The 26,626-nt window shown below is 47.2% G+C and overlaps 1 protein-coding gene across 2 annotated transcripts; it reads right to left on the bottom strand.

The window, feature by feature from the left end:
* Window positions 1-2,729: 2,729 nt before the first annotated feature.
* Window positions 2,730-26,368, bottom strand: larp4b (La ribonucleoprotein 4B). 2 transcript variants are annotated; one of them, XM_027173785.2, is made up of 17 exons: window positions 25,876-26,368; window positions 23,968-24,107; window positions 19,387-19,525; window positions 18,324-18,479; window positions 18,125-18,206; window positions 16,490-16,626; window positions 16,283-16,386; window positions 14,564-14,674; window positions 14,426-14,479; window positions 14,128-14,337; window positions 13,681-13,787; window positions 13,323-13,574; window positions 13,152-13,197; window positions 12,890-13,072; window positions 4,873-5,006; window positions 4,460-4,562; window positions 2,734-3,987 (listed from the first exon to the last, which is right to left on the bottom strand). In XM_027173785.2, the coding sequence occupies exons 2-17, from the start codon at window positions 24,052-24,054 to the stop codon at window positions 3,712-3,714; spliced, it is 2,181 nt and encodes a 726-aa protein (XP_027029586.2). In that variant the 5' UTR covers window positions 24,055-24,107; window positions 25,876-26,368; the 3' UTR covers window positions 2,734-3,711. The 2 variants fall into 2 exon arrangements, with proteins under 2 accessions (XP_047664322.1, XP_027029586.2); XM_047808366.1 differs by lacking the exons at window positions 23,968-24,107; window positions 25,876-26,368 and adding an exon at window positions 19,604-21,291 and having other exon boundaries at window positions 2,730-3,987.
* Window positions 26,369-26,626: the final 258 nt, after the last annotated feature.

Raw genomic sequence — 26,626 nt, 5'->3', positions numbered from 1 at the left:
CCATGAGTTTAAAACATTTGTTCAAAGTTACAATGAAAAAAGTGTCAAAAGTTGTTTTTTTTTCTTTTTTCACACACACACACACACACACACACACACACACACACACACACACACACACACACACACACATATATAAACACACAACTGTGTGGATTGTACTGATGTGCAACAAATACTTTCTCATCCAATATACATCCATGTCTACAGGACCACCAAATCAAACTGTTTCCATGCAGTTCTGCACTGTTTCTATGCAGTTCTGCACTGTTTCTATGCAGTTCTGCACTGTTTCTTCACTTGTTATCTTGCACATTCAGTTGCACAATGACACAAGTGTAGATATGTTTAAATAAATCCTCTTCTTCAGATTCCTATATTTTTGCAGAATGTACAATTTTTTTTCCTTTTGCTGCTTAACAGAGAAATTTCATTGTGGGACGAATAAAGGAATATCTTATAATATACAGTGTGTATTTTCTTGTAGTGTTTGCTTGCACTGTCTTGTGTCTCACACTGTACACCAGGTTGTAGACACACTTTGTGTGTCTAGGACTAACTTAAGTCCTTATCTGTGTTCTACGTAGCTTCATGGTCCTAGAGGAACGTTGTCTCATGTCACTGCATAGTGCGTCAGATATATACGGATGAAATGACAAACAGCTTCTTGACGCCTGACTATAGAGCAGCTGCACAGTATAATAAATAAAAACAGTACAGAATATTAAGTATAGAATATTCAGAAAATATTTAGAAACTTATAACTTACATGGAGTTTAAAAAGTATTGTTGTTTGAGTTTTTATTTGTAGTTTTATTTATAGACAGATCAGAAATTATAGCTTGCTGTTTAAAAATATTTGAAGTGTCTGGAATTTATAGTGATATTCTGTACACCAGAGTCATGTGAGATGATTATTATAATTAAAAAACATTGCAAAAGTGCTACATACTGAATGTCCACTGAAGCGGAGCGGATCACAGGTGAGCAGCTGTAATACAGCAGCTTTCTAACCAACAGATGAACAGAGAATCTGACATTTCAGACACAATATGGCCTATTTTATCTTCTGCATTGACTTTGAAAATAGTTCCCAGAGAAACTAAAGTTGGGATTGTGTTGCATGTTGCCATGGTAACAGATGAGTGGAGCAACACACAGACATGTCCTGGTGAGAAACCTTCACTTGCATCACCTTATGGTGAAAATGTGTCCTAAATAAAGAGCAGGCAAGAATCAACACTTATCAGACATCCAGTTTCTCATCCACATTTATTTTAATACATCTTGCTCTTAACCAATTTATGGTACCATTTTTTACTTTTTTTCCCCCAATTATTTACATCTGTACAGTGAACGCACACAATTCCAAGTGCACACATTACAGTTCTGACCAGAAGCATTTTACACACAAATGAAACAAAACAAAAACAGCAGATAAACAGAATGTAACCCACTTTAACCCTCTAGGAGTTTTGTGCTACAGAAATGCAGGAAGTCTGAAAGGCTGAAAACTTTCCCTAAACCACATCAGCCTTTTAGATCTGAAATTAACTGCAAACACGTTTCTAAAAAAAAGTTAAGGCAGAGACGTTTGTCAAGTTTAAAATAAAAAATGTTTGTGGAGCAAATGTTAAATAATGATGGTGTTTCTGAGCGTACTAAAAGTTTGTGGTGATGATGATGATGATGATGATGATGAGATTAAAGACTAAACATTAGATATGAAACGGCAGGTTAGAGTTTAGCAGAATAAAGTCTGAGCAGTGTGATGAGCTCCACACAGACAAAAACACAGGATCGGGTTCTCTGTCAAAAAACCAAACAAAATATCCATCAGGATCTGAGAACAAACTGAACATGTGACAGAATAAACACCAGACGTTTCAGTAAGAGACCTGACAGAGGTGTGAAATACCGCCTGGGACTGGAGAAGACTGAGGGAGTAAATAATGTTTTATAGACACAAAGTCAAACACAGATGATTCTCCTCAATGGTTCCTCTTACTGAGAACAGAACTTGTGGAGGTGGAGCACCACACCTGCTCAGCACACACACACACACACACACACACACACCACCGCACGCACGCACACACCCACCCACCCGCCCACCAACCATCTCGCGCACGCACACACCCACCAACCATCGCGCACACACACCCACCAACCATCGCGCACACACACCCACCAACCATCGTGCACACACACCCACCAACCATCGCGCACACACACCCACCAACCATCGCGCGCACACACCCACCAACCATCGCGCACACACACCCACCAACCATCGCGCACACACACACCAACCATCGCGCACACACCCACCAACCATCGCGCACACACCCACCAACCATCGCGCACACACACACCCCCACCAACCATCGCGCGCGCACACACCCCCACCAACCATCGCGCACACACACACACACCCACCAACCATCGCGCACACACACACACCCACCAACCATCGCGCGCACACACACACCCACCAACCATCGCGCGTACACACACACCCACCAACCATCGCGCACACACATACACCCACCAACACACACACACCCACCAACCATCGCGCACACACACTCACCCACCAACCATCGTGCACACACATGCACACACACACACACACCCACCAACCATCGCGCACACACACACCCAGCAACCATCACACACACCCAGCAACCATCGCGCACACCCAGCAACCATCGCGCACACACATACACACACCCACCAACCATCGCGCGCACACACACCCAGCAACCATCGCACACACACACACACACACCAAACATCGCACGCACACATGCACAACCACCCACCCACCAACCATCGTGTGCACACACACACACACACACACACACACACAGACAGATCAGAAAACGTGTGGTGTGAGTCAGGTCAGATCCAGAAACCTTTTTTGACTGTTATGTTTTAAGATGTGATGATGCATCAGTAGGATCATCTCTTACACACAGCCTCAGAAACTTCTAAAGCAATACAGAAATGGGAGAAAATATTAAAAGTGTTAAAAAAAGAAATATAGCATGCACACAGGACAAGGTAACAGTTACGTCAGCTACTTTACCACATCAGTACAAATGATTAAAAAAAGAGGGGAAAAATTTTCATGTTTGTGCCAGTTTTAAAAAAAAATAATGAGAGATCAGAACTCTACTCCAGTGGCAACTCAAGTAATAAAAACTAAACACAAATCAGAGTGAATCACACCAGCATCACAGCTACGAATGTTCAGCCCAGTGTAGAAAAGAGAAACAGAACCAGACCAGTGTGTTAGTGCCAGTACACTGGGGTTACAAAATTATATACATTCTGATGTATGAAAGAAAACAAAAAGTCTGAATATTCAGATCAGTACTACTTTCAGTCTGTACTCTTCACCAGCACTACTTTAGTCTTTAACAAACAAAATCCTCAACATCTGGGCAAAAATATGGAAGGAAAAAAAAAAGCTTCATCTCTGTAAGTTGAAGTATTCCACTGTCCAACAACGATGCCAAAAACCTTCACATCTCATAAATGAAACTCAAACACGTGGTAAATGAAAACAGGGTAAAAGTAGAGAGAACTGAGAACCCTCATGCTTCCATGAGTGCCGTCATGTGCAGGCCCTGATTTCAGTGTTCATTATGTGCATGTGCAGCCGTGTCGGGCCGAGTCGGGCCGAGCCGAGGCGAGACCAGGCTCTCAGGACTGAGGTGCTACGTCTCCGGCACCCTGTTGACACTTCCAAGCCTCTCGGACTCGGTGGGGAGCAGGTTTTGCCGACACGGGACGAGATTCCCTGCATTTCGGTTCTGCAGAGTCGAGTGAGGCGGGTTCTTCTGTGGAAGGAGGTGCAGTGGCGGTTGGCTTGGACTCAACTAGTGCCTCCCGGGTCGGTGCCTCCCGGGTCGGTGCCTCCCGGGTCGGTGCCTCCCGTATCCTCTGACAGATTTCAGCATAACTCGGCTTCCTGTGCTCCTGAGAGATCACATGTATGTTACATCACAAGGAACTTCATGCCACAAAATAAATAATGGATTATCCATCCATCCATCCATCCATCTATTTATTCATTCATTTATATGACTAGTAAACTACTGTAAAAACAAAAACAAACAAATAAATAAATAAACAAACAAACAAACAAGAATTAATTTGGAATTAAGGCTGTACATTATGGACTAAAATCATGAAACGTGATTAGTTTTTCCCCCTTTTTATATAAAAGACAGAGTGCGAATGTCCAGATTTAAACAACTCTGCTATAGACAGAAACCAAGCCAACATCACTGCTGTATAAATTGCAAACAAAGTCTTTAAACTGCCTTCATGTCACAGTGAAGGTCTAAAGGACAAAAAGCTATAATGAGACACAATAATCATTTTCACAATAAATATCAAAGATCTGGTGAACAATTTTAACAGAATTGTGCTGAGACGTCACACTTACTGTAGTTGGAGTAACCTGGACTTGACTTTTAGGGTCAGTTACTGTAGGCCTCTCTGTAGCTGAGATCATTTCCTTAAGCTTTACTTCAGGTACCTTCAAGGAGCTAAAAATCACACGTAAAGCAGAGAAAAGTCTGTATTAAATCAATTTTGTGATAAAACATGAAATAATGCTTTGAGGTTTTAAGTAATAAAACCAGAGCATTAACAATGAGAACAAACTGATGCTAGAACAGCTCCATTATACATTATTAAGTGAGTTATACAAATAACACACACAACACTGTTATAACTGGTTTATAAATCACAGTTGATGATTTAACATGAAATAAAGTCTTATGACCGAAGAACAGTTAATAAACACAATCTATCAGAATTGTACACGATTACAAACTAATGGTCATCATGCTGTACCTCAGTTTGGAGGTGGGAGACAATGGGTTCTGCTGTTCCACTGCAGGCTGAGGAACAGGACTGGGAACAGTCTGTGTCGGTTCTCTGTGGGTTCCTGAAGTCACACTGCTGCTCACTGCTTCCTTATTTACAGGCTGAGACAGAAGAACCTCTGTGAAATGACTGTAGCACTGACAGCAGCAACAAACTGTATCTGTCCTGTATGTATTGTGTCATCTGTCTTGTACTGTTTACACACCGTATACTTTATAAGACAACTTATCTTATGTAATTAGCTTCGTATTATTTTATATGGCACCACGTCCTAGAGGAATGCTGTGTGTCTGTGTGTGTCTGTCTGTCTGTGTCTGTCTGTCTGTGTCTGTCTGTCTGTCTGTGTCTGTCTGTCTGTGTCTGTCTGTCTGTCTGTGTCTGTCTGTCTGTCTGTCTGTGTCTGTCTGCCTGCGTGCGTCTGTCTGCCTGCGTGCGTCTGTCTGCCTGCGTGCGTGTCTGTCTGCCTGCGTGCGTCTGTCTGCCTGCGTGCGTGTCTGTCTGTCTGCGTGTCTGTCTGTCTGCGTGTCTGTCTGTCTGTCTGCGTCTGTCTGTCTGTCTGCGTCTGTCTGTCTGTCTGCGTCTGTCTGTCTGCGTCTGTCTGTATGCGTGCGTGCGTCTGTCTGTCTGTCTGCGTGCGTGCGTCTGTCTGTCTGTCTGCGTGCGTGCGTCTGTCTGTCTGCGTGCGTGCGTGCGTCTGTCTGTCTGTCTGTCTGCGTGCGTGCGTGCGTCTGTCTGTCTGTCTGCGTGCGTGCGTGCGTCTGTCTGCGTGCGTGCGTCTGTCTGTCTGGCTGCGTGCGTGCGTCTGTCTGTCTGGCTGCGTGCGTGCGTCTGGCTGTCTGCGTGCGTGCGTGCGTCTGGCTGTCTGGCTGCGTGCGTGCGTGCGTCTGGCTGCGTGCGTGCGTGCGTCTGGCTGTCTGGCTGCGTGCGTGCGTGCGTGCGTCTGGCTGCGTGCGTGCGTGCGTCTGGCTGTCTGGCTGCGTGCGTGCGTGCGTGCGTCTGGCTGCGTGCGTGCGTGCGTCTGGCTGTCTGGCTGCGTGCGTGCGTGCGTCTGGCTGTCTGGCTGCGTGCGTGCGTGCGTCTGGCTGTCTGGCTGCGTGCGTGCGTGCGTCTGGCTGTCTGGCTGCGTGCGTGCGTGCGTCTGGCTGTCTGGCTGCGTGCGTGCGTGCGTCTGGCTGTCTGGGTGCGTGCGTCTGGCTGTCTGGCTGCGTGCGTGCGTGCGTGCGTCTGGCTGTCTGGCTGCGTGCGTGCGTGCGTCTGGCTGCGTGCGTGCGTCTGGCTGTCTGGCTGCGTGCGTGCGTGCGTCTGGCTGTCTGGCTGCGTGCGTGCGTGCGTGCGTCTGGCTGTCTGGCTGCGTGCGTGCGTGCGTGCGTCTGGCTGTCTGGCTGCGTGCGTGCGTGCGTGCGTCTGGCTGCGTGCGTGCGTGCGTGCGTCTGGCTGCGTGCGTGCGTGCGTGCGTCTGGCTGTCTGGCTGCGTGCGTGCGTGCGTGCGTCTGGCTGTCTGGCTGCGTGCGTGCGTGCGTGCGTCTGGCTGTCTGGCTGCGTGCGTGCGTGCGTGCGTCTGTGCGTGCGTGCGTGCGTGCTGCGTGCGTGCGTGCGTGCGTCTGTGCGTGCGTGCGTGCGCTGCGTGCTGCGTGCGTGCGTCTGGCTGTCTGCTGCGTGCGTGCGTGCGTGCGTGCGTCTGGCTGGCTGCGTGCGTGTGTGTGTCTGTCTGGGTGCGTGCGTGCGTGCGTGCGTCTGGCTGTCTGGCTGCGTGCGTGCGTGCGTGCGTCTGGCTGTCTGGCTGCGTGCGTGCGTGCGTGCGTGCGTCTGGCTGCGTGCGTGCGTGCGTCTGGCTGTCTGGCTGCGTGCGTGCGTGCGTCTGGCTGTCTGGCTGCGTGCGTGCGTGCGTGCGTCTGGCTGTCTGGCTGCGTGCGTGCGTGCGTGCGTCTGGCTGTCTGGGTGCGTGCGTGCGTCTGGCTGCGTGCGTGCGTGCGTCTGGCTGTCTGGCTGCGTGCGTGCGTGCGTGCGGCTGTCTGGCTGCGTGCGTGCGTGCGTGCGGCTGTCTGGCTGCGTGCGTGCGTGCGTCTGGCTGTCTGGCTGCGTGCGTGCGTGCGTCTGGCTGTCTGGGCTGCGTGCGTGCGTCTGGCTCGTGCGTGCGTCTGGCTGCGTGCGTGCGTGCGACTGGCTGTCTGGCTGCGTGCGTGCGTGCGTGTGTCTGTCTGGCTGCGTGCGTGCGTGCGTCTGGCTGTCTGGCTGCGTGCGTGCGTGCGTCTGGCTGTCCTGGCTGCGTGCGTGCGTGCGTCTGGCTTGTCTGGCTGCGTGCGTGCGTGCGTCTGGCTGTCTGGCTGCGTGCGTCTGGCTGTCTGGCTGCGTGCGTGCGTGCGTCTGGCTGTCTGGCTGCGTGCGTGCGTCTGGCTGTCTGCTGCGTGCGTGCGTCTGTCTGTCTGTCTGTCTGCGTGCGTGCGTGCGTCTGGCTGTCTGGCTGCGTGCGTGCGTGCGTCTGACTGTCTGGCTGCGTGCGTGCGTGCGTCTGGCTGTCTGGCTGCGTGCGTGCGTGCGTCTGGCTGTCTGGCTGCGTGCGTGCGTCTGGCTGCGTGCGTGCGTGCGTGCGTCTGGCTGTCTGGCTGCGTGCGTGCGTGCGTGCGTCTGGCTGTCTGGCTGCGTGCGTGCGTGCGTCTGGCTGTCTGGCTGCGTGCGTGCGTGCGTCTGGCTGTCCTCTGTCTGTCTGTCTGTCTGTCTGCCCTCTGTCTGTCTGTCTGCCCTCTGTCTGTCTGTCTGGCTGCGTGCGTGCGTGCGTGCGTCTGGCTGTCTGGCTGCGTGCGTGCGTCTGGCTGCGTGCGTGCGTGCGTGCGTCTGGCTGTCTGGCTGCGTGCGTGCGTGCGTGCGGCTGTCTGGCTGCGTGCGTGCGTGCGTGCGTCTGGCTGTCTGGCTGCGTGCGTGCGTGCGTCTGGCTGTCTGGCTGCGTGCGTGCGTGCGTCTGGCTGTCTGGCTGCGTGCGTGCGTGCGTCTGGCTGTCTGGCTGCGTGCGTGCGTGCGTCTGGCTGCGTGCGTGCGTCTGGCTGTCTGGCTGCGTGCGTGCGTCTGGCTGTCTGGCTGCGTGCGTGCGTCTGGCTGTCTGGCTGCGTGCGTGCGTCTGGCTGTCTGGCTGCGTGCGTGCGTGCGTGCGTCTGGCTGTCTGGCTGCGTGCGTGCGTGCGTGCGTCTGGCTGTCTGGCTGCGTGCGTGCGTGCGTGCGTCTGGCTGTCTGGCTGCGTGCGTGCGTCTGGCTGTCTGGCTGCGTGCGTGCGTGCGTGCGTCTGGCTGTCTGGCTGCGTGCGTGCGTGCGGCTGTCTGGCTGCGTGCGTGCGTGCGTGCGTCTGGCTGCGTGCGTGCGTGCGTGCGTCTGGCTGTCTGGCTGCGTGCGTGCGTGCGTGCGTCTGGCTGCGTGCGTGCGTGCGTGCGTCTGGCTGTCTGGCTGCGTGCGTGCGTGCGTGCGTCTGGCTGTCTGGCTGCGTGCGTGCGTGCGTGCGTGCGTCTGGCTGTCTGGCTGCGTGCGTGCGTGCGTGCGTCTGGCTGTCTGGCTGCGTGCGTGCGTGCGTGCGTCTGGCTGTCTGGCTGCGTGCGTGCGTGCGTGCGTGCGTCTGGCTGCGTGCGTGCGTGCGTGCGTCTGGCTGCGTGCGTGCGTGCGTCTGGCTGTCTGGCTGCGTGCGTGCGTGCGTGCGTGCGTCTGGCTGTCTGGCTGCGTGCGTGCGTGCGTGCGTCTGGCTGTCTGGCTGCGTGCGTGCGTCTGGCTGCGTGCGTGCGTGCGTGCGTCTGGCTGTCTGGCTGCGTGCGTGCGTGCGTGCGGCTGTCTGGCTGCGTGCGTGCGTGCGTGCGTGCGTCTGGCTGTCTGGCTGCGTGCGTGCGTGCGTCTGGCTGTCTGGCTGCGTGCGTGCGTGCGTGCGTCTGGCTGTCTGGCTGCGTGCGTGCGTCTGGCTGCGTGCGTGCGTGCGTCTGGCTGTCTGGCTGCGTGCGTGCGTGCGTCTGGCTGTCTGGCTGCGTGCGTGCGTGCGTCTGGCTGTCTGGCTGCGTGCGTGCGTGCGTCTGGCTGTCTGGCTGCGTGCGTGCGTGCGTCTGGCTGTCTGGCTGCGTGCGTGCGTGCGTCTGGCTGTCTGGCTGCGTGCGTGCGTCTGGCTGTCTGGCTGCGTGCGTCTGGCTGTCTGGCTGCGTGCGTGCGTGCGTCTGGCTGTCTGGCTGCGTGCGTGCGTCTGGCTGTCTGGCTGCGTGCGTGCGTGCGTCTGGCTGTCTGGCTGCGTGCGTGCGTGCGTCTGGCTGTCTGGCTGCGTGCGTGCGTGCGTCTGGCTGTCTGGCTGCGTGCGTGCGTGCGTCTGGCTGTCTGGCTGCGTGCGTGCGTGCGTCTGGCTGTCTGGCTGCGTGCGTGCGTGCGTCTGGCTGTCTGGCTGCGTGCGTGCGTGCGTCTGGCTGTCTGGCTGCGTGCGTGCGTCTGGCTGCGTGCGTGCGTGCGTGCGTCTGGCTGTCTGGCTGCGTGCGTGCGTGCGTCTGGCTGTCTGGCTGCGTGCGTGCGTGCGTCTGGCTGTCTGGCTGCGTGCGTGCGTGCGTCTGGCTGTCTGGCTGCGTGCGTGCGTGCGTCTGGCTGTCCTCTGTCTGTCTGTCTGTCTGTCTGCCCTCTGTCTGTCTGTCTGTCTGTCTGCCCTCTGTCTGTCTGTCTGTCTGTCTGCCCTCTGTCTGTCTGTCTGCCCTCTGTCTGTCTGTCTGTCTGTCTGCCCTCTGTCTGTCTGTCTGTCTGTCTGCCCTCTGTCTGTCTGTCTGTCTGTCTGCCCTCTGTCTGTCTGTCTGTCTGCCCTCTGTCTGTCTGTCTGTCTGTCTGCCCTCTGTCTGTCTGTCTGTCTGTCTGCCCTCTGTCTGTCTGTCTGTCTGCCCTCTGTCTGTCTGTCTGTCTGCCCTCTGTCTGTCTGCCTGCCCTCTGTCTGTCTGTCTGTCTGCCCTCTGTCTGTCTGTCTGTCTGCCCTCTGTCTGCCCTCTGTCTGCCCTCTGTCTGTCTGCCCTCTGTCTGTCTGCCCTCTGTCTGTCTGCCCTCTGTCTGTCTGCCCTCTGTCTGTCTGCCCTCTGTCTGTCTGCCCTCTGTCTGTCTGCCCTCTGTCTGTCTGCCCTCTGTCTGTCTGCCCTCTGTCTGTCTGTCTGTCTGCCCTCTGTCTGTCTGTCTGTCTGCCCTCTGTCTGTCTGTCTGTCTGCCCTCTGTCTGTCTGTCTGTCTGCCCTCTGTCTGTCTGTCTGTCTGCCCTCTGTCTGTCTGTCTGTCTGCCCTCTGTCTGTCTGTCTGTCTGTCTGTCTGTCTGTCTGTCTGTCTGTCTGTCTGTCTGTCTGCCCTCTGTCTGTCTGCCCTCTGTCTGTCTGCCCTCTGTCTGTCTGCCCTCTGTCTGTCTGCCCTCTGTCTGTCTGCCCTCTGTCTGTCTGCCCTCTGTCTGTCTGTCTGTCCTCTGTCTGTCTGCCCCCTGTCTGTCTGCCCTCTGTCTGTCTGCCCCCTGTCTGTCTGCCCTCTGTCTGTCTGTCTGTCTGCCCTCTGTCTGTCTGTCTGTCTGCCCTCTGTCTGTCTGTCTGTCTGCCCTCTGTCTGTCTGTCTGTCTGCCCTCTGTCTGTCTGTCTGTCTGCCCTCTGTCTGTCTGTCTGTCTGCCCTCTGTCTGTCTGTCTGCCCGCCCTCTGTCTGTCTGTCTGCCCGCCCTCTGTCTGTCTGCCCTCTGTCTGTCTGTCTTCGGTCTCAGTTACCTGGATTTTTCTTTCCCCCTTCAACATAAAGAACAGACAGCTATGACAAATCTGATCACTGAAGCAAAAAAATATTCCTAGCACCTACAGTACTGATGTGTGTCAGGTTTGTTTCAGTATAAGCTACTCAACGCTGAAGATTCAGTGTGTTTCTAATTTCCACCTGCTCCGGTTTTCATTAAATAATAGAAGGATGTATTCAATCTGCATAACAACCTAATCTTTAAAATACTCCTCCATGTAAATCTCGGTCTGCCACAGGGGCTTCCAGTTCCACTAGAAGAACGACACCATCCTAACGTCATATCTCTTCCCAACATATCATGATTATTTAATGATTTATGTACACTAGCTATATTTTAGTTCTTTAACTGAAACCTGACTAAATGAAGTTTCTCGATCTTCATCTTTTCTCTCTGAGCGACAGATTCCACAGAAATCAGTTTTATAAATGTGTCAGACCTGAAAGGCAAAAGGAGAAGCTGCTTTAGAATTCAGGGCCACAGCCTAATGTAAGTTTCTCTTACTTTTAAATACCTCTGTATTGTGTTCGTGTTCTTGGGGTATTACTTATGCATTTATAAATAATTTAATTATGTTTTATTTTGCAAATATTACCGATTATCTGGATTTTTGAGTACTATTTAAAAAGGTCTATTTTATTATTATTAAGAACACAAAACTAAAGAATTACGTATTTCATTGAGCACATTTCATCTCTTTTTCTAAAGAAGCGACTCCCACTGAGGGTCCCTGAGGGTCGGGGCATCCCGGTGTATCCTCATAACACCCCCACAACTTGTGGCCCCTGAACAACTTAACAGAAAACGCAATAAATGTTCAGCATTAGATTGAGTGTCAGTATCTCCGTGTTCTCCGATTTAAGCTACTTAAAAACTTTTAAGCACAATTTAGCACAAAAGTCTGGAGGAATATCGCACCGTCCTCCTGCAGCCTTAATTCCGCACTAATCTCAAAAATCATGGTTCACCTGTACAGCTACAGATCTACAACAAATTATTAATAGCTAGTTTGGGGTATTTTACCAAAAAAATGTAATATAGCAGCCTTCACTGGAAATGACCTAATAACTAAATCTTCTGAATGTAGATTTTAGCTTCAGTCCCCACCATAACACTGATATTGCCCTTACTAAATAACATATGAGTGAATATTGACTAGGAAGAAAAATGTCAGCTTTGGGCTTTACTGGAACTCGCTGGGCCAACACACTCCGATCCTGACTGCATTCAGAGCTTTTACAAACCGTAAGCCCTTAAACAGACCTGACAGTATTTAAAAAATAAGGTTGAGATTATTATTCATCAGCAATTTCAGAGCCGATTCCATCACAATGACATGTGGAATCCTTCCGTGATAAATTCTTGACCCATTTTATTCAATTTCAAAATCATACAAATTATAAGCTCCAAAACCCCACAGAACTGCATGAGTAGAATTATTCAGCTGATGCACAAAGACACAGAACTAAACCATCACATATCACTCGGTGTGTGAGGGGACGGAGCAGATGAACAGCTGGATGAATCAAAAATACCTTCAATTATATAAAAGGGGAAAAAAGAAGTCCGAGTGTTCTACGGTGTTCTAATTATCTGATAGAACATTTTATTATATAAAAAACTGAATTAATGGCTTTTTGCTTTTCTGCCATCAAAAGTGGAATTCCTAAAAAGTCTATTTTTAAATGCACTTAAAATGCTGCTGCAAGACTTTTACAACAGCAGGAGAAAAGAGCTCCAAGATAGTGCAGTTAAATCTTTATTCTGCCTTCCTGTCAGTTACAGAATCGATTTCAAAGTGTTGCTTCAAGTCTATAGATCACAAAGGAAGCATCGTGATGTGCAAACAGAACAGAAACCCAGCAGGTCTCAGATCCATGTGTGCAGGTCAACTGCGACACAAATCCACACTACAATCAGCCAACAAACCAAAATATCAGATCAGTCACACATCTGATGAGCAGGACATTAAAAAAAGAGTTTTTTATTTCCATTTTCTTTCTGTTCTGAAACCTTTTCATGGACCAACACTCACCATGACACACACTCCAACAGACCTAGTTTACACACGGAGCAAATAATGTTTGAACAGTTGTCCTTGATGCTCTTAGCCTTTATCCTTTAAACCTTTAGCACTGGCTTCATTCAAGCTTTTCTTTGTAGCTATACTTTAGACTTTTACGTCCGAGCCAAACTTCACCTCTGTATCAGTGTAAAGAGAAGAGAAAGAAGTGACTGCACCTTGTCTTTAGCCACACCAGTCACAATGTCAGACAGTCGGCTCTCCAGGTTGTTCTCAGGCTTCACTTCAGGTTTGAGATTTCTAGCAGCTCCAGGCAGGGGAGGGAAGCTCGACAGTCCCAGCTCGAAACTTGGAGACGGGGCACGTTCCTGGGCTGGAGGGGGTGACTGAGTGGGTGCTTTCTACAAGAACATCGTAAAGCTATTCAGCTGCACTTAAAGCTAAACAACAGTTAAGATTGTTATAAACTGGATGACTTACTGAAAACTTATCGTCCCTCCTTTTCTTGTAGCCGTAGCCATTTCTCCTTAAACAAACAAAACAATGACGATCAGACTGGAATGCAGTCACTTGGAATTCATAAACTATGGTTAGAATCTGTAAGCGTTCAGACACACAGGAAATGATCCCATCACAGATGTAATGTATTACCTTCCTCTCCCCATGACAGGTGAATAATCTGCTCCATTCATCTCCATGCGTCCGCTCCCAATCTGCTCCCTGCGAGAGTAACTCTGAGCACCGGATAATCTCGGCTGGCTGCCCGGCTGATGTGTGTGTGGTGCTCGGGTCCCGTTGGGAACACGCTCTGTGGAGTTGGTGAAGGAACTGGGGTTCTCCAACAAAGCAGTCCCTCGTTCTGTGACTGGTGCAGAGGGTCGCGAGTGGCTCTTATTCTGGTTCCTACAAGAGTTGACACGTACACGTGTACACAGGCATGTCAGTGAGGAGGAGGAGGAGGAGGAGGAAGAGCAGCTCACACACTAAGTCTAAAATAAAAGCACGTTACCGGTTCCTTGGCTGGTAAACTCTGGTAGTTAAAGGTGCAGTGGCTGATTTAAAAGTGGGAGATCCAGCAAAGCCGTTGATAAATGCAGGATTAGTGAATGGAGTAACCTAAAGGACAAAAGAAGGTTTACAGCACTAAGTAACACACATTTGGGATGAATGTTGTACTATTAGTTTTGCAGCTCTAGCACTTCACTGTACAAGTGTAGAATAACTTCAAGATGGTAAAATACGATAAGTTACATTTGCCACAAGGAAGTTCATCATTCTATTCATTATTTGTTTATTCCTCCTACAGCAAATAAACTATGTTTCTGTGACGTAACCATTTCTGAGGAAGAAAAATGACTGAAGATCAGTTTACATGTTCGACGTGTGCCGTTCCAACAGCAACCTGAAGTGTGCCTAAACAGAGCAACACCCACATGTGTATGGGTTTAATACTGACCAAACTGGGCTCCAAGTAGCCCTGTGTTGTAGACCAGCCCTGGTGAGTGACCAGTCTGTAGAAAGGGGGAAACTGCTGCTGTGCCCCAAACGCAGGAGGGACGTAGTAGGAGGTGTAGCGCTGCTGCATGTTTGGGGACATATCCACAGGCCTGTACCCATTTTTTGGCACAAAAGTGTTGACTGCGATGGCTTTGGCTTTGATCCTCGCCTAGAATCAATTTAAAGTGGTCATCTCATTTTAAAAGGAAATAAAATGATTAATAATAGAATAGAAAATGGCACATTGTGAGGTTTACTTTTATAGGCTTTCCTTGAAAAGTCTTGACTTCCTCTCGAAGATACTGATAAGCCTAAAAGGACAACAGAGCAAAGATCATTATACAATCACACGAGAACAAAGCAAAACGTATGAAATAAATCTCATGCAGGTTTACCAGCTGTGCATCTGCTTCCGACTCAAATGTGATGAACCAGTTATCGTTATAGGCGAATTCACAATGGACAAATCTGGGTAATTTATCACTCTTAAACAGTGACTCCACTTCCTTAAAAAGCAAAATATTCATTATACAAAAACACTGAAGTACAGAACATGTGGTACATAAAAGGGAACAAAAGCGTCTTTATATACAATTATTACCAAGTACTACATTGTGTACGTATGTGTATATATATATTTGGCTGCTATCACTAAAGACCTCAGTAGATTAGATTCCATTAGACAATAAAGTTGAGTCTAATCTAATGAGGGTCTAATGATGCCAACCAAAAACATATATATAGTATCGCTTGACAGTTTGTGAACACTTTAGAAATTCCTACATTTCTGCATAAATGTGACCCAAAACATCAGCTCTTCAGTCCCAAAAGCAGACAAAGTGAACACAGACATATTGTTCATTTTTTATTCAGGAAAATGTCCCAGTATTAAATATCTGTGAGAGGCAAAAGTATGTGAACCTCTAGGTTTACTATTTACTTTCAAGGTCAAATTCGAGTCCAACTGATTTCAGTCAATGGGACAACAATCAGGTCACCACGAGGGTCCTGTTTTATTTAAAGAACAGAGATATATAAAAATCTGATGTTCATGACGTGTGTTTGTAGAAGGGGGTCACTGCAAAAACAATGGAGATGTCTGAGGACTCCTCTCTCTCTCTCCACTCATAGTCATATAGATTCTGTACAAATGGAGGACATTTAAGACCATTGGTACATTCCCAGATGTGGTCAAGCAACAAAGATCAAAAGCAAGACATGTAACATGTAAAGAACACAAAGGAACTTCTATGTTTGTGAGTCTGCCATCAGGTGAACACTGAACATCCTCGGTGTGCGGAGTCACAAGGAGAAAGTCAACACAAAAGAACACTGATGTCCATGAAGTTTACTAAAGATCATGTGGACAAGACAGAGGACTATTTGAGAAAAAAATCTGCGTAGGAATGAAACCAAAATAAAACTTTTTGTTTTAAAATGAGAAGTGTTATTTTTAGAGAAAGGAAAATACTGAATTCCATCATAAGAACCTTAAACTGTCTGTGAAACATGGTGGTGGTAGCATCATGCTTTGGGCCTGTACTGATACCATCGTTGATGGAACAATGAATTCAGATTATTCCAGTGATCTCTAAATGAAAATATCAGAACATCTGACCATGAACTGAACCTCAAGAGAAAATGGTTCATACATCAAGACATCGAGCACAAGCACCAAGTCTGTGTACCAAAGACTGATTAAAGAGGAACAAAGATCATGTTTAGAGAAGTCAATGTTCTGACTAAACAAACAGAGATGTTGTAGAAGGACCTGAAGCAGTCAGATCATGTGAGGACACCCAGTAAAACCCCAGTGCTGAAGCTCTTCTGTACTGAGGGAGGAAGGAGTCACAACAGATACTGAAAAGGTTCACAAACTTCTGACAGTCACACATCTGTAATGCTGCATCATTTCTCTCAATAATCAAATGAAGTATACTATTTTTGGCTCCTTTGTTTGATTGTGTTATCTTTGATTACTTTTAGGACTAATATCATATCTAAAGGGTTCACTGTATACAAAAATCTATAAACTAAAATTTCTGTACAAATATAATTCAGAAAGGAAACCGTCAGCATTACCTTCCACAGAGTTATCAGATGATAATGTTTACCTCAATAGGCGTGGCTTCAGGAACCTCCCTTAGGATAACGATGCAGCGATTCTGATTGGGTCGCACTTTCTCACCACATTTATCCACTTGCACAAGAGGAAGTGCTGCAAAATATTAAGAAAATATAAATCTCAAGTCAAATGTCAGAGAAATGTTAGACAATGCTATAGAAAAAGATTTATTAATTACTGGCAAATGATGACTTACTCTTTAAAACATCAGCAATAAGATCGATATCCGTGCTGAGCTTCTTGATCTGATCGAGATTAGCTACAGTCACAATGGGGACGTACTGATCGCTGTCCATCTGAGAGATGAGGTACATGTCGTTGGCAAGATTCTCCCTACAGGGTTGGAAACAGCCACAATAAATTGAGCCACAACTTCAGGTCTTTTTTACAGAGACTCATCATGTTAGAGCCCCAACACCCATGCCCACTGTGCCATGATATTATAGAAACCACACAACCCAGTTGTCTTCACATTGTCATTAGGAGGTACTGAGTGTAGATTAATGAGTCTCCATCTCTGTCTCCATCTAACTCTATCCTCATCATCCTCGACTCTCACACCCCTCATGTCCTCATTTAACACACCCATATATCTCCTCTTTGTCCTTGACCCCTAAGTCCTTAAACCCCTGCACCTTCTTGATCACAGCCCCTGTAACCTCACTGTTCTACTTCCCTCCCTCTCCTTCATACACATTTATTCTGTCTTACTACAACTGACTTTCATTCCTCTTCTTTCCAGCACAGACCTCCACCTTTCTAGGTGTTCCTCCACCTGCTCTCTATTCTCACTACAGATCACAATGTCATCCACGAACATCATTGTCCATGGAGATTTTTGTCTGACGTCATCTGTCAAACTGTCCATCCCCACAGAAAACAAGAAGGGACTCGAAGCCGATCCTTGATGTATCCCCACCTCCACCTCCTCTGTCTGACCTACAGCACATCTCACTGCTGTCATACTCCTCTCACACATATCCTGATCTACACCATAGCTCCTCTCGTCACCCTGTTATTCACCTTCTATAAATCCACGAAGTTCAGCTCCTTCTGATCATCACTGTACTTATACGTCGACTTTCTCAGCGCAAAAATCCCCTGAGTCGTGCTCTTGCTGGTCATTCCGTGGGCATCTTCTCATTCTCTAATATCCTGTTAAACAATCTAGATAAAACCCCACTGCTGTCGCTCCTAGACACTTCCACACCTCCACAGGTGTGTCATCTGGACCAAAAGCCTTTCCACACTCCTGATGCTCACCTCATCCTTTTTAATCACTCCTATCCCATTTCTCTTCCTATCCACACCATAATAAAACAGTTTGTATCCCTCCCCCCATACTACGTACTTTGCTCCCCTTCCACCAGGTCTCCTGCACACACAGTAGATCTACCTTCCTTCTCTCCATCAGGCCCACCAGCTCTCTACCTTCCCCTGTAATTGTATAAACATTAACAGTCCCTATAGTCAGACCTGTACTCCTGCCTTTCCTCTTCTCTCTCTGTCTACAAACCCTTCTCCACCAACAGTAGCCCAGTTTCCCCCCACACCCTGTAGGTCCACAGTGCCGGCGGTGGCCGTTGTTAACCCGCGCCTCAACTGATCTGGTGTGGAATTCACTGAAACCTGGCATGTTTAAATTTGGCACATTTTATGCCGGACGCCCTTCCTGACGCAACCCTCTCTATTTATCTGGGCTTGGAACTGGGCACAGAAATCACTGGCTTGCATCCCTGTGGATAGGTTCGGATAGATTCATAACAATTGTAAAAAAGGGCACAAGCTCTGGCCTTAAACGCAGTGTGTTTAGTGACTCAGAGATGATTACCTAGAAAGACAAAACTCCAGCGTAGCCTTCAGCTGCTCTCGGAGGTCTTCTAGTTGCTTGGAAGAATCTAAGCCATCACCACCTACTCAAACAAAACATTTCATGTACACACGCTGCCATACGCGCGCTGCCATACGCGCTGCCATACGCGCGCTGCCATTCAAAACACCTGTTTAACACTTGTGTTTAATGACTGTACCCTTTTTGTTGGGATCTTGCTGTAAGCCAGGGGGTAACTGATTGTCTGCTGTTTCCATGTCCACAGGTTTCGGTGGCTCTGCTGATGGCAGTCCTACTGACACAGGTGCTTGTGGTACATCATCCCATTTGTCACAATCATTGCTAGGCACAAGTCCTGAAACACACACACAAAAAAATCAGCAGATAAATAAACCACAAGTTAGTTTAAAAAAAGTTTTTATTGAATAATATCACAGTGAAACAGAATAAAAGGCAACAACGCTGTAAATTAACACAGTTAATATTCTATGATAAAAGCACAAAAGCTAAGTTTAGCAGTCGGGGTTCTCAGACTTTTTGCAGCCAGGGACAAGAATAATATCTGAAACTCCATCGTCCTGCTCAGAAAAGGGTTCTCTCGTCAGGAATGATTATTTAAAGCCAAACAGGGTTTGCATTGGCTGAAAGTTCCATGATATTTAAGTCATTGTTTTTATACACATTTAAAGTGACTAGTTAAACAGTATAATACATGATCAACAATGTAAATGGCTCAGATAAAGACAGGTTGTACTAATAGTATAATAATATACAGGATCCAGGGTTAGAGGTTGTGCTGTGCTTCAGAGAGCCCCTTCAGAGAGCCCCTTCAGAGAGACCCCTCAGAAAGCCCCTTCAGAGAGACCCCTCAGAGAGACCCCTCAGAGAGCCCACGGTTCCTCACACACCAGATTCTGAGCTACTGGCCTAAGTGAGGTGATTATAGTGGAACATTTGGGTCTCTGGGTCAATTATCAGATATGTTCTTTGTAAACACATGATGTGGAAGCCCTCTATAAACCCACTGAGCTAGAAGAAAACATTCATTTTCCTGTCACATCACTTTAAATTATAATGCTGGTTTTCTTTAAGCTGATTATTATTAACTTTGGAAAAACTGAACAAGTTAACGTGGCTAAAATCTAAGTCTAAATGACAGAATTTAATGTAATATTGAACAAAATTTCATCATCAGTGCTGCGTTAAAATTCTGACAGCATTGTGAGTAAGAGTTCAGTGTGATCGCTGAGGGCTTTGTGTACCTTGTGAGCCAGTGTTTGTTGTGTCACTGGAGTTGATCCATGGCTGGAGACAGTAGGTGGATCCACATGCTTCCTGGTTAGGAGTATAACTGGCCCATGCTTTTGCATTAGGATTTAGATCAGAGACCTTGTTGGATCCCTAAAAATAAAGATTTAAATCAGCCAGCTAAATTCCACAAAACAAAGTAGTTATTAAATCTCATCAATGCAGACTTACAAGATGCCCGTAAGCATTTTGCCAGTCCCACACACATGCCACATCAGAAACTAACAGGCTGTACGGGTATGCCTCTGTGAACGAGTCGAGAGCTGAATCAGCTTTGCCCTCATCCTGTCCGTCTCGTCCCATCAGCTCGTCCTCGGAGAGACGATACCGCCAGGCTGACGCTAGCTCAGGCTCTCCTGCCCACACAGACAGGAACCGACTACAGTCTCCATCCTCAATACAATCTAAATTCACCTCGGATTTACCAAGAAGGTCAGAAACCATATTTAGTACGCCTCGTTCTCTTTCTGACTCGTTAGTGGAGGTCCGATTTTGTGGGTTTTCATTCTGCACTGGAACTGCAAGTGCGTTTGGGTCGAAAAAGTGAATCTCATACGAAGGCATGCTGGCGTAAAGGTCGACCTGGTCAGGTTCTACAGGAAGAGGAATAGCTTTGTTTTCAGGACTGATATTAGGAACAGGGCACACTCCATCAGCTCCGAGATCACAACCAGTAGCTGAAACATGCAACCCCTCAATCTTATACCCCTGAAGGCTGCTCGTCACAAAGCCGTCTGGTCCTTTTGAGGCATGTGCTGGTTCTCCGATATCAAACAATGGTAATGCGGTTTGTTCTTTGTAGTCGATCTCTACCTGCTGCACTGCAGTCCTGATTACGTGCATGTCCTGAACATCTCCATCAGTCGGGACCAGCTCCTGACTGAGTGGATGGGAGGAGCTTTGCATTTCAGTCTTCCCTAAGAGAGTGTGAGCGGGACCGTGAGCGGGAACGTGAGCGGGAACGTGAGCATTCCCACACTGCAAACTGTTTTTGGACAATGTGGTGCTCTCGATGGGGTCGTGCAGCCCGGCATGACGAGATGAATGGACAAACATGGCTGTGTTTTCACTGCTGCCTTCCAAAAATAAATGAATTTCTTGCCTGTCGTTTAAGGTAAGGTTAAAATTAGTTGACTTGGAATTCTGCAATTCCATTTCAGGAGTTTTAACAGGAACAAAACTGAATGAAATCTGATTCGGTCCTTCTGATGTCTGTTCATTAAAGCACTCAGATTTAATCGGGGTCTCATTCAGTTGCAGGAAACATCCGTCTTCTTCCTTCACAGATGAAATAAGAGGCAATGGTGAGAATTTCTCTCCTGTCTGTGTTAAATTCACCAGATTCTCACAGAAATCCTTCACTAAACTCTGACTAGCTTCAGGAGGAAAGTCATAATCAGCGTTGGAGTTTATATGCACAAAATTCTCACTCGTCTCTACATGTTCATCTGTAATCTCAATCTCAGGTGCTACGTCTGACAGCTCGGTGGACATAATGTGACCGGTGACGTCCTCCAAGCCAAGGTTAATTACCCTCTTTTCTGCGTCATGGGGAGTAAGCAGAGGACGGGCATCAAAGCCAGCGTAATCAACAAACCCTGTCTGAAACGTCTTTGGATGATGATCATTTCCTCCTGATATGTCAGATGTGAAGGAGTTTAATTTCTGAAGCGAGTTAAACTTGGATCTGGGAACTGTTTCCACGGCCATGTCTTCACTTTTGGGGTAAGAACAGATGGACTTGCCCGGTTCTTTCCTGTCTTGAACAGGAGATGCACAAGATTTAGAGAACAAATTGAATGTGTCAGCATCCTTGGAGCTGCTCTCTGTGCTAAAACTTTGACTCTTCTGATCACCTTCTAATGAAAAAGGAACAAAAGAAGAAGGATCATTCTTAATAATCTGAGACACACTGGAGATTTCAAAGCTTAAAAAGTCCTGCACCAAGTCATTATAAGGTTTTACAGAAGGTGGGAGAAGTTTGTGCCATGTTCCGGTCATCACACTGTGGCTCACCTCTGCATTGGGTTCTACTTGCTTGGGCTCACTACAGTACAAATAGCTACCGGAATGATCGCCATTCTTATTATCCACATTTCTTGACTCTGAAAAAACTCTCTCCGATTCTTGCCCTGTTGTTTCTGAGCATTGAACTTCATAACCCAGTTCTGTCACTTTAATGAACTCTGCACCAGGGTTAACACGTGTCTCACACGAGTCCACGTTTTTATAATCCACCACAGACTCAGTGAGCCAGTCACTTTTTTCTACCAGAATGGTTTGAGCAACAGACTCCTCTAAACCTGTGACGTGTGATCCGTCTCTGTACGTTTCACTTTTCTTGATCGTGCGGTCTTCAGAAGGTACAGAAACACATTTTCCTGGTGCCACATGTTCATCTAAGCCCACGTCACAGAACATCCCAATGGCATTGGGGAGCACATGCTGCTTTTCTGCTGGGAGATCTTCAGACACCTTCTCCGCAACTTCTTGTCTTTCTCCAAGCCGATTTGAAGTTCCTAAAGCAGCATTACGTAGTGAGGTGCTGTTAAAGACCCTTGTTTCAGTACTAGTTAATAAATCTGTATGATCAAATGCTGCAGGATCCGTCATGGCAGCGGGTTCATGCTCACAGCTGAGATCATCCGCATCAATCGAACAAATGCTGTAGAAGCTTTGGGTTCTCCTTTTCATGCTGCACTCTGAGGTCAGAAAATCAGATGTTTTCCCATCACAATCAAGGAGATCATCACACAGATATTTGGCAGTGAAGAGGTTGGTATTGTGGTCATTAGTCAGACTGGTGCTGCTGATTGTGTGCCCGTGCTCCTGTGTTTGAATAGTCAGGACCACCGAGCTGACATTGTCTGAAGTACACGTGGCTCCGATGTGATGATCAGGTGTTACACGTGTGTCTGAAGTACACGTGGCTCTGATGTGATGATCAGGTGTTACACGTGTGTCTGAAGTACACGTGGCTCCGATGTGATGATCAGGTGTTACACGTGTGTCTGAAGTACAAGTGGCTCTGATGTGATGATCAGGTGTTACACGTGTGTCTGAAGTACACGTGGCTCTGATGTGATGATCAGGTGTTACACGTGTGTCTGAAGTACACGTGGCTCCGATGTGATGATCAGGTGTTACACGTGTGTCTGAAGTACAAGTGGCTCCGATGTGATGATCAGGTGTTACACGTGTGTCTGAAGTACACGTGGCTCTGATGTGATGATCAGGTGTTACACGTGTGTCTGAAGTACACGTGGCTCTGATGTGATGATCAGGTGTTACACGTGTGTCTGAAGTACACGTGGCTCCAATGTGATGATCAGGTGTTACACGTGTGTCTGAAGTACACGTGGCTCTGATGTGATGATCAGGTGTTACACGTGTGTCTGAAGTACACGTGGCTCCGATGTGATGATCAGGTGTTACACGTGTGTCTGAAGTACACGTGGCTCTGATGTGATGATCAGGTGTTACACGTGTGTCTGAAGTACACGTGGCTCCGATGTGATGATCAGGTGTTACACGTGTGTCTGAAGTACACGTGGCTCCGATGTGATGATCAGGTGTTACACGTGTGTCTGAAGTACACGTGGCTCTGATGTGATGATCAGGTGTTACACGTGTGTCTGAAGTACACGTGGCTCCGATGTGATGATCAGGTGTTACACGTGTGTCTGAAGCGATACTCTCACATTGGGGTTCAAAGCGTTTTGAATCTGGAGGCTGTGACAAATGAACCTCACAGAACCAGTTGGCTCGTTTTACTGCATTTTCAGCTATTGTCCGTTTGACAGAGTTCAACACCACCGCCTCTGTCTGAGCCTCACTGTCTGAATCTTTTGAGATATCCCCCAGATGTTTATTACAGGAGTCGTCCTTAAAATTGTCCCACGCCAGCGTGCCATCCTGCACACTGCTGCTTCTCTTCTCCATAGAACGGACACTAGCTGAGAGGTTGGTGGAGAAAGAGTTACTTTTAACATCCACGGCTCTGTCGGTCTGGCCAAACGCTGCACACTTCTCTTCATCCAGCTCGGGTACCAAAGAGTACTGTTTAACATCCGGAACGGAGCAGCTTTCGGTTACAAGCGTTTGAAGAAGACTTGTCCTTTCACTGACCGGATTAGGGTTTAACTCTTTACTAAAACAACACCCCATATTTAACTTTAAAATAAAAATCTTTCCAGCAGACAAACCTCACGCAGCTGCTCCCAACGTGGTTGACCGAGAGAGAGGGGAGAGCGAGAAAGAACATGTGGTACAACATGGTGCTTTCAGCCCCCTCCCCAAGCTTAAAATAGCACGTTTAAATTTGTACAAGAGTCTCACATGGAGCTGTCACTCAAACATGAGCTCCTAATCCTGAGAGCAAGAGGGAGACGAGATGAATGGGCTCGACTCGGACTTAGTCTACACTCAAACTCAGCATTAAAAAGCTGAAATCAGTGCCAACGTATTCTCTCGGACGTTTTACAAGAAACACAGAACAAAAACAGACCAGTTTAAGCACAAGGAAAATATTATACCAAAAGAGGGATCTCTTTCTTCTTCACTTCCTGCCCCTGCTGTTCCTTTGGCTCAGCTAGATCTTTCCCTTCCTGGTCTGAAGTCATGAGCCGTCCAGCGTCTGGCTCTTCACTCAGAGCTCCCAACTTCACCACGGAGGCTGAGAGAGAGACATGAAATATACAACTTGTTAAAAAGAAGTAATAGTGATGCTGGGATGTGATTGGTCACAAGGTGTTAAAGCTTAAGCTTATTGTTCCTGTAGCAAAACCTTATTCACAAATAGCTTGTGTAATCAGAATTTCTGTAACAAAGCACTTTGTCGAAGGTAAAACAGTCTGAGGTAAAGCTGTAACTAAGTTCTCTCACATCTTCAGGACACTTCTTTTGTACTTTATCAGTTTGGTGACAAACAGATTTTTTTTGGACTTGCAAAATATGTTTCACCTACAACAGAACATCAGTGTGTTTTCTCCCAAATATTCACCCAAAAGAGGGAGATTACTGTCAATTAGATTAGTGTCAGATTTCATTCATTCATTATGAACAAAAATAGAACAATGCACAGAATTCTGCTTCAGTAAGCACAACCGAGTGAGATTATGAGAAGCTCCTGATCAGTTGTAGTAGAAGAGGAACAAAGTGATTACTGCACCAGATACTTTCAGAAACCATGTGGTTAACTTTACTCACAGCCACATGCATCTCAGCTCAGTACAGGTACAATGTTAACAACAAACTAGCCATCCGTGATCTTGTGTATGTGGTCAGGTCTAACTTTCCTCTGTTACCCTGTGATGCAGCATGAGCAACAAAGTGCAGTTGGCTTCAAACCCCACAGGAATCATGTGTTAACTTTGGCAGAGCCGACGGGGGAATTAACCAAAAGCTAATGCTGAAAAAGTTGTTTTAGAAGGTGAGCTATAAACACTTGAGTGAGCTATAAACACTACATGAGTGTGATTTTTTACACATCAAACCGACTGATTCCCGTGTTGAAATAATTAAATGTTCTCAGCTGAAACTGCAGCTTCCCTCAGTGTATCTGTACAAAGCACTGACTTTAGACCCCAGAGACATCACAGGGTTCTGTAGAGATCCTCACTGACACATTAGACCATTTATTTGAACCCTTCAAGATTCACACATCATTTATGTGCTAAATTCTGAATTTGACAAAAATTTCCCGCTGCATAACGATAATACGGATAATTTTAGATAAAAATAGGGTTTGGTTCTGGACCATGATCTGAATGTGAAAGGATGTAAAAGAGCTGAATTCATGTGGTTTATCACTCAAATGATCTGTTTAAGGAAACTGAAGCCAAAGGATTCTTACTAAGGACTAAATCTCACTTTTCTTATGTTTTTCTGAAGATTAACCACAAATTTGAGATCAGGCCTGATGGGAAACACCTGGTGTGAATTTCTCCCGAGATTCTGGTCAGGCAAAATAATTCAACAAAATCTACAACATTGTGTGAACAACAACAACATTAACAACAACAACAACAACAACAACAACAACAACAACAGATAAACAAGCCACCTGTCTGTCGGATGATCACGATTAATAATCACAGAACAAATGAAACAGAAAGGATTATTCGCTCTTTGCTAACAGGAAGCTAGCAGCAGGATTAACACTGATCCTAGATTTAAAAATCAACATGAAATGCTAATAAAAAGCAGCCCAGCAGTTTTCCTGCTTTATAACAAGGGACATGTTTAAAACACTCACACAGACTAACAGCTGGCGGCTAATTAGCACTTTGTTAGCCTTCGTCCTGCACGGACGCTAATGCGGGATTATGGCGCATTGTGTGAGCTGCAGATTAAAGTGTAGTTTAACGTGACGGTTGTGATGTTTTTACACACAGCAGCTACATCATGGTGATTAGAGATCAGTGTGTTAGTGAAACACACACCTGTGTTAGCGCCGGACTTTAATCCGCACACTGCTGTGTTCAGGGCCGGAGCTTCTCACCGCGCGCTCACCGCACAAAATGCCTCAGAAAGCCCAGATGATGGTCACAGGAACGGGGCAGCTTCGAACTCCACACGCACTTTTACTCGCGTCGCCACCGGATAACTTTACACTGTTAAACCTAAACAAAGCTAGCACGCTAACTAGCCTAGCATCATTACATCGGTGTTATTCTTCCGATCGGTGGTGACACAAACTCCGCCTTGTGTGCAGTTTACTTACAAACACAAGCGGTGTGTGTGTGCGTGTGAGTGAGTGTGTGTGTGTGTGTGTGAGTGTGTGTGTGTCCACTAGCGTGTCTCCTGTTGTGCCCTAACCGGAGCCCCAGCGCCCAGATGCCTCCGCCTCACGCTCGGTGTGTTAGCGTTAGCTTTAGCTTTAGCTTCGTCCCTCAATGAAATCCCGCCTCCGTGCCGCGCGAGACTCTTGCGGTTAGACAGTACGGATAGCAGCAGAGATAAAAAAGTACAAAACGCTAAAAGATTTCTTAACAATATGGAGTTCCAGCAACAGAAGCATCATGACTCGAATCTGCCTCGTTTTCTAACACAATTGTCTGTTAATGAGTGTTAAATATTTAACCATTTCAGCATCGAGTAATAGAAGAAAACAAAAAAGGCTTTAAAACATAAACACAATAATAAATAGAAATACAGAACTATAAAAGTAATATACTTAAAATCATGTGGATT

Source organism: Tachysurus fulvidraco, chromosome 25 (genome assembly GCF_022655615.1).
Source record: "Tachysurus fulvidraco isolate hzauxx_2018 chromosome 25, HZAU_PFXX_2.0, whole genome shotgun sequence".
In the NCBI taxonomy this organism is placed as follows: domain Eukaryota; kingdom Metazoa; phylum Chordata; class Actinopteri; order Siluriformes; family Bagridae; genus Tachysurus; species Tachysurus fulvidraco.
Note: the sequence above shows the minus strand (reverse complement) of the source record. Positions and strands in the feature narration are given on the sequence as shown.

Excerpts from the sequence above, each read along its gene's own strand:
- larp4b (XM_047808366.1), bottom strand. The coding sequence starts at position 21,142 with ATGGCCGTGGAAACAGTTCCCAGATCCAAGTTTAACTCGCTTCAGAAA. Across the intron at positions 19,526-19,603 it reads AAAATGCTTACGGGCATCTT|GGATCCAACAAGGTCTCTGA; the intron begins GTAAGTCTGCAT and ends CTTTATTTTTAG. Across the intron at positions 14,338-14,425 it reads TTCAAGGAAAGCCTATAAAA|GCGAGGATCAAAGCCAAAGC; the intron begins GTAAACCTCACA and ends AATTGATTCTAG.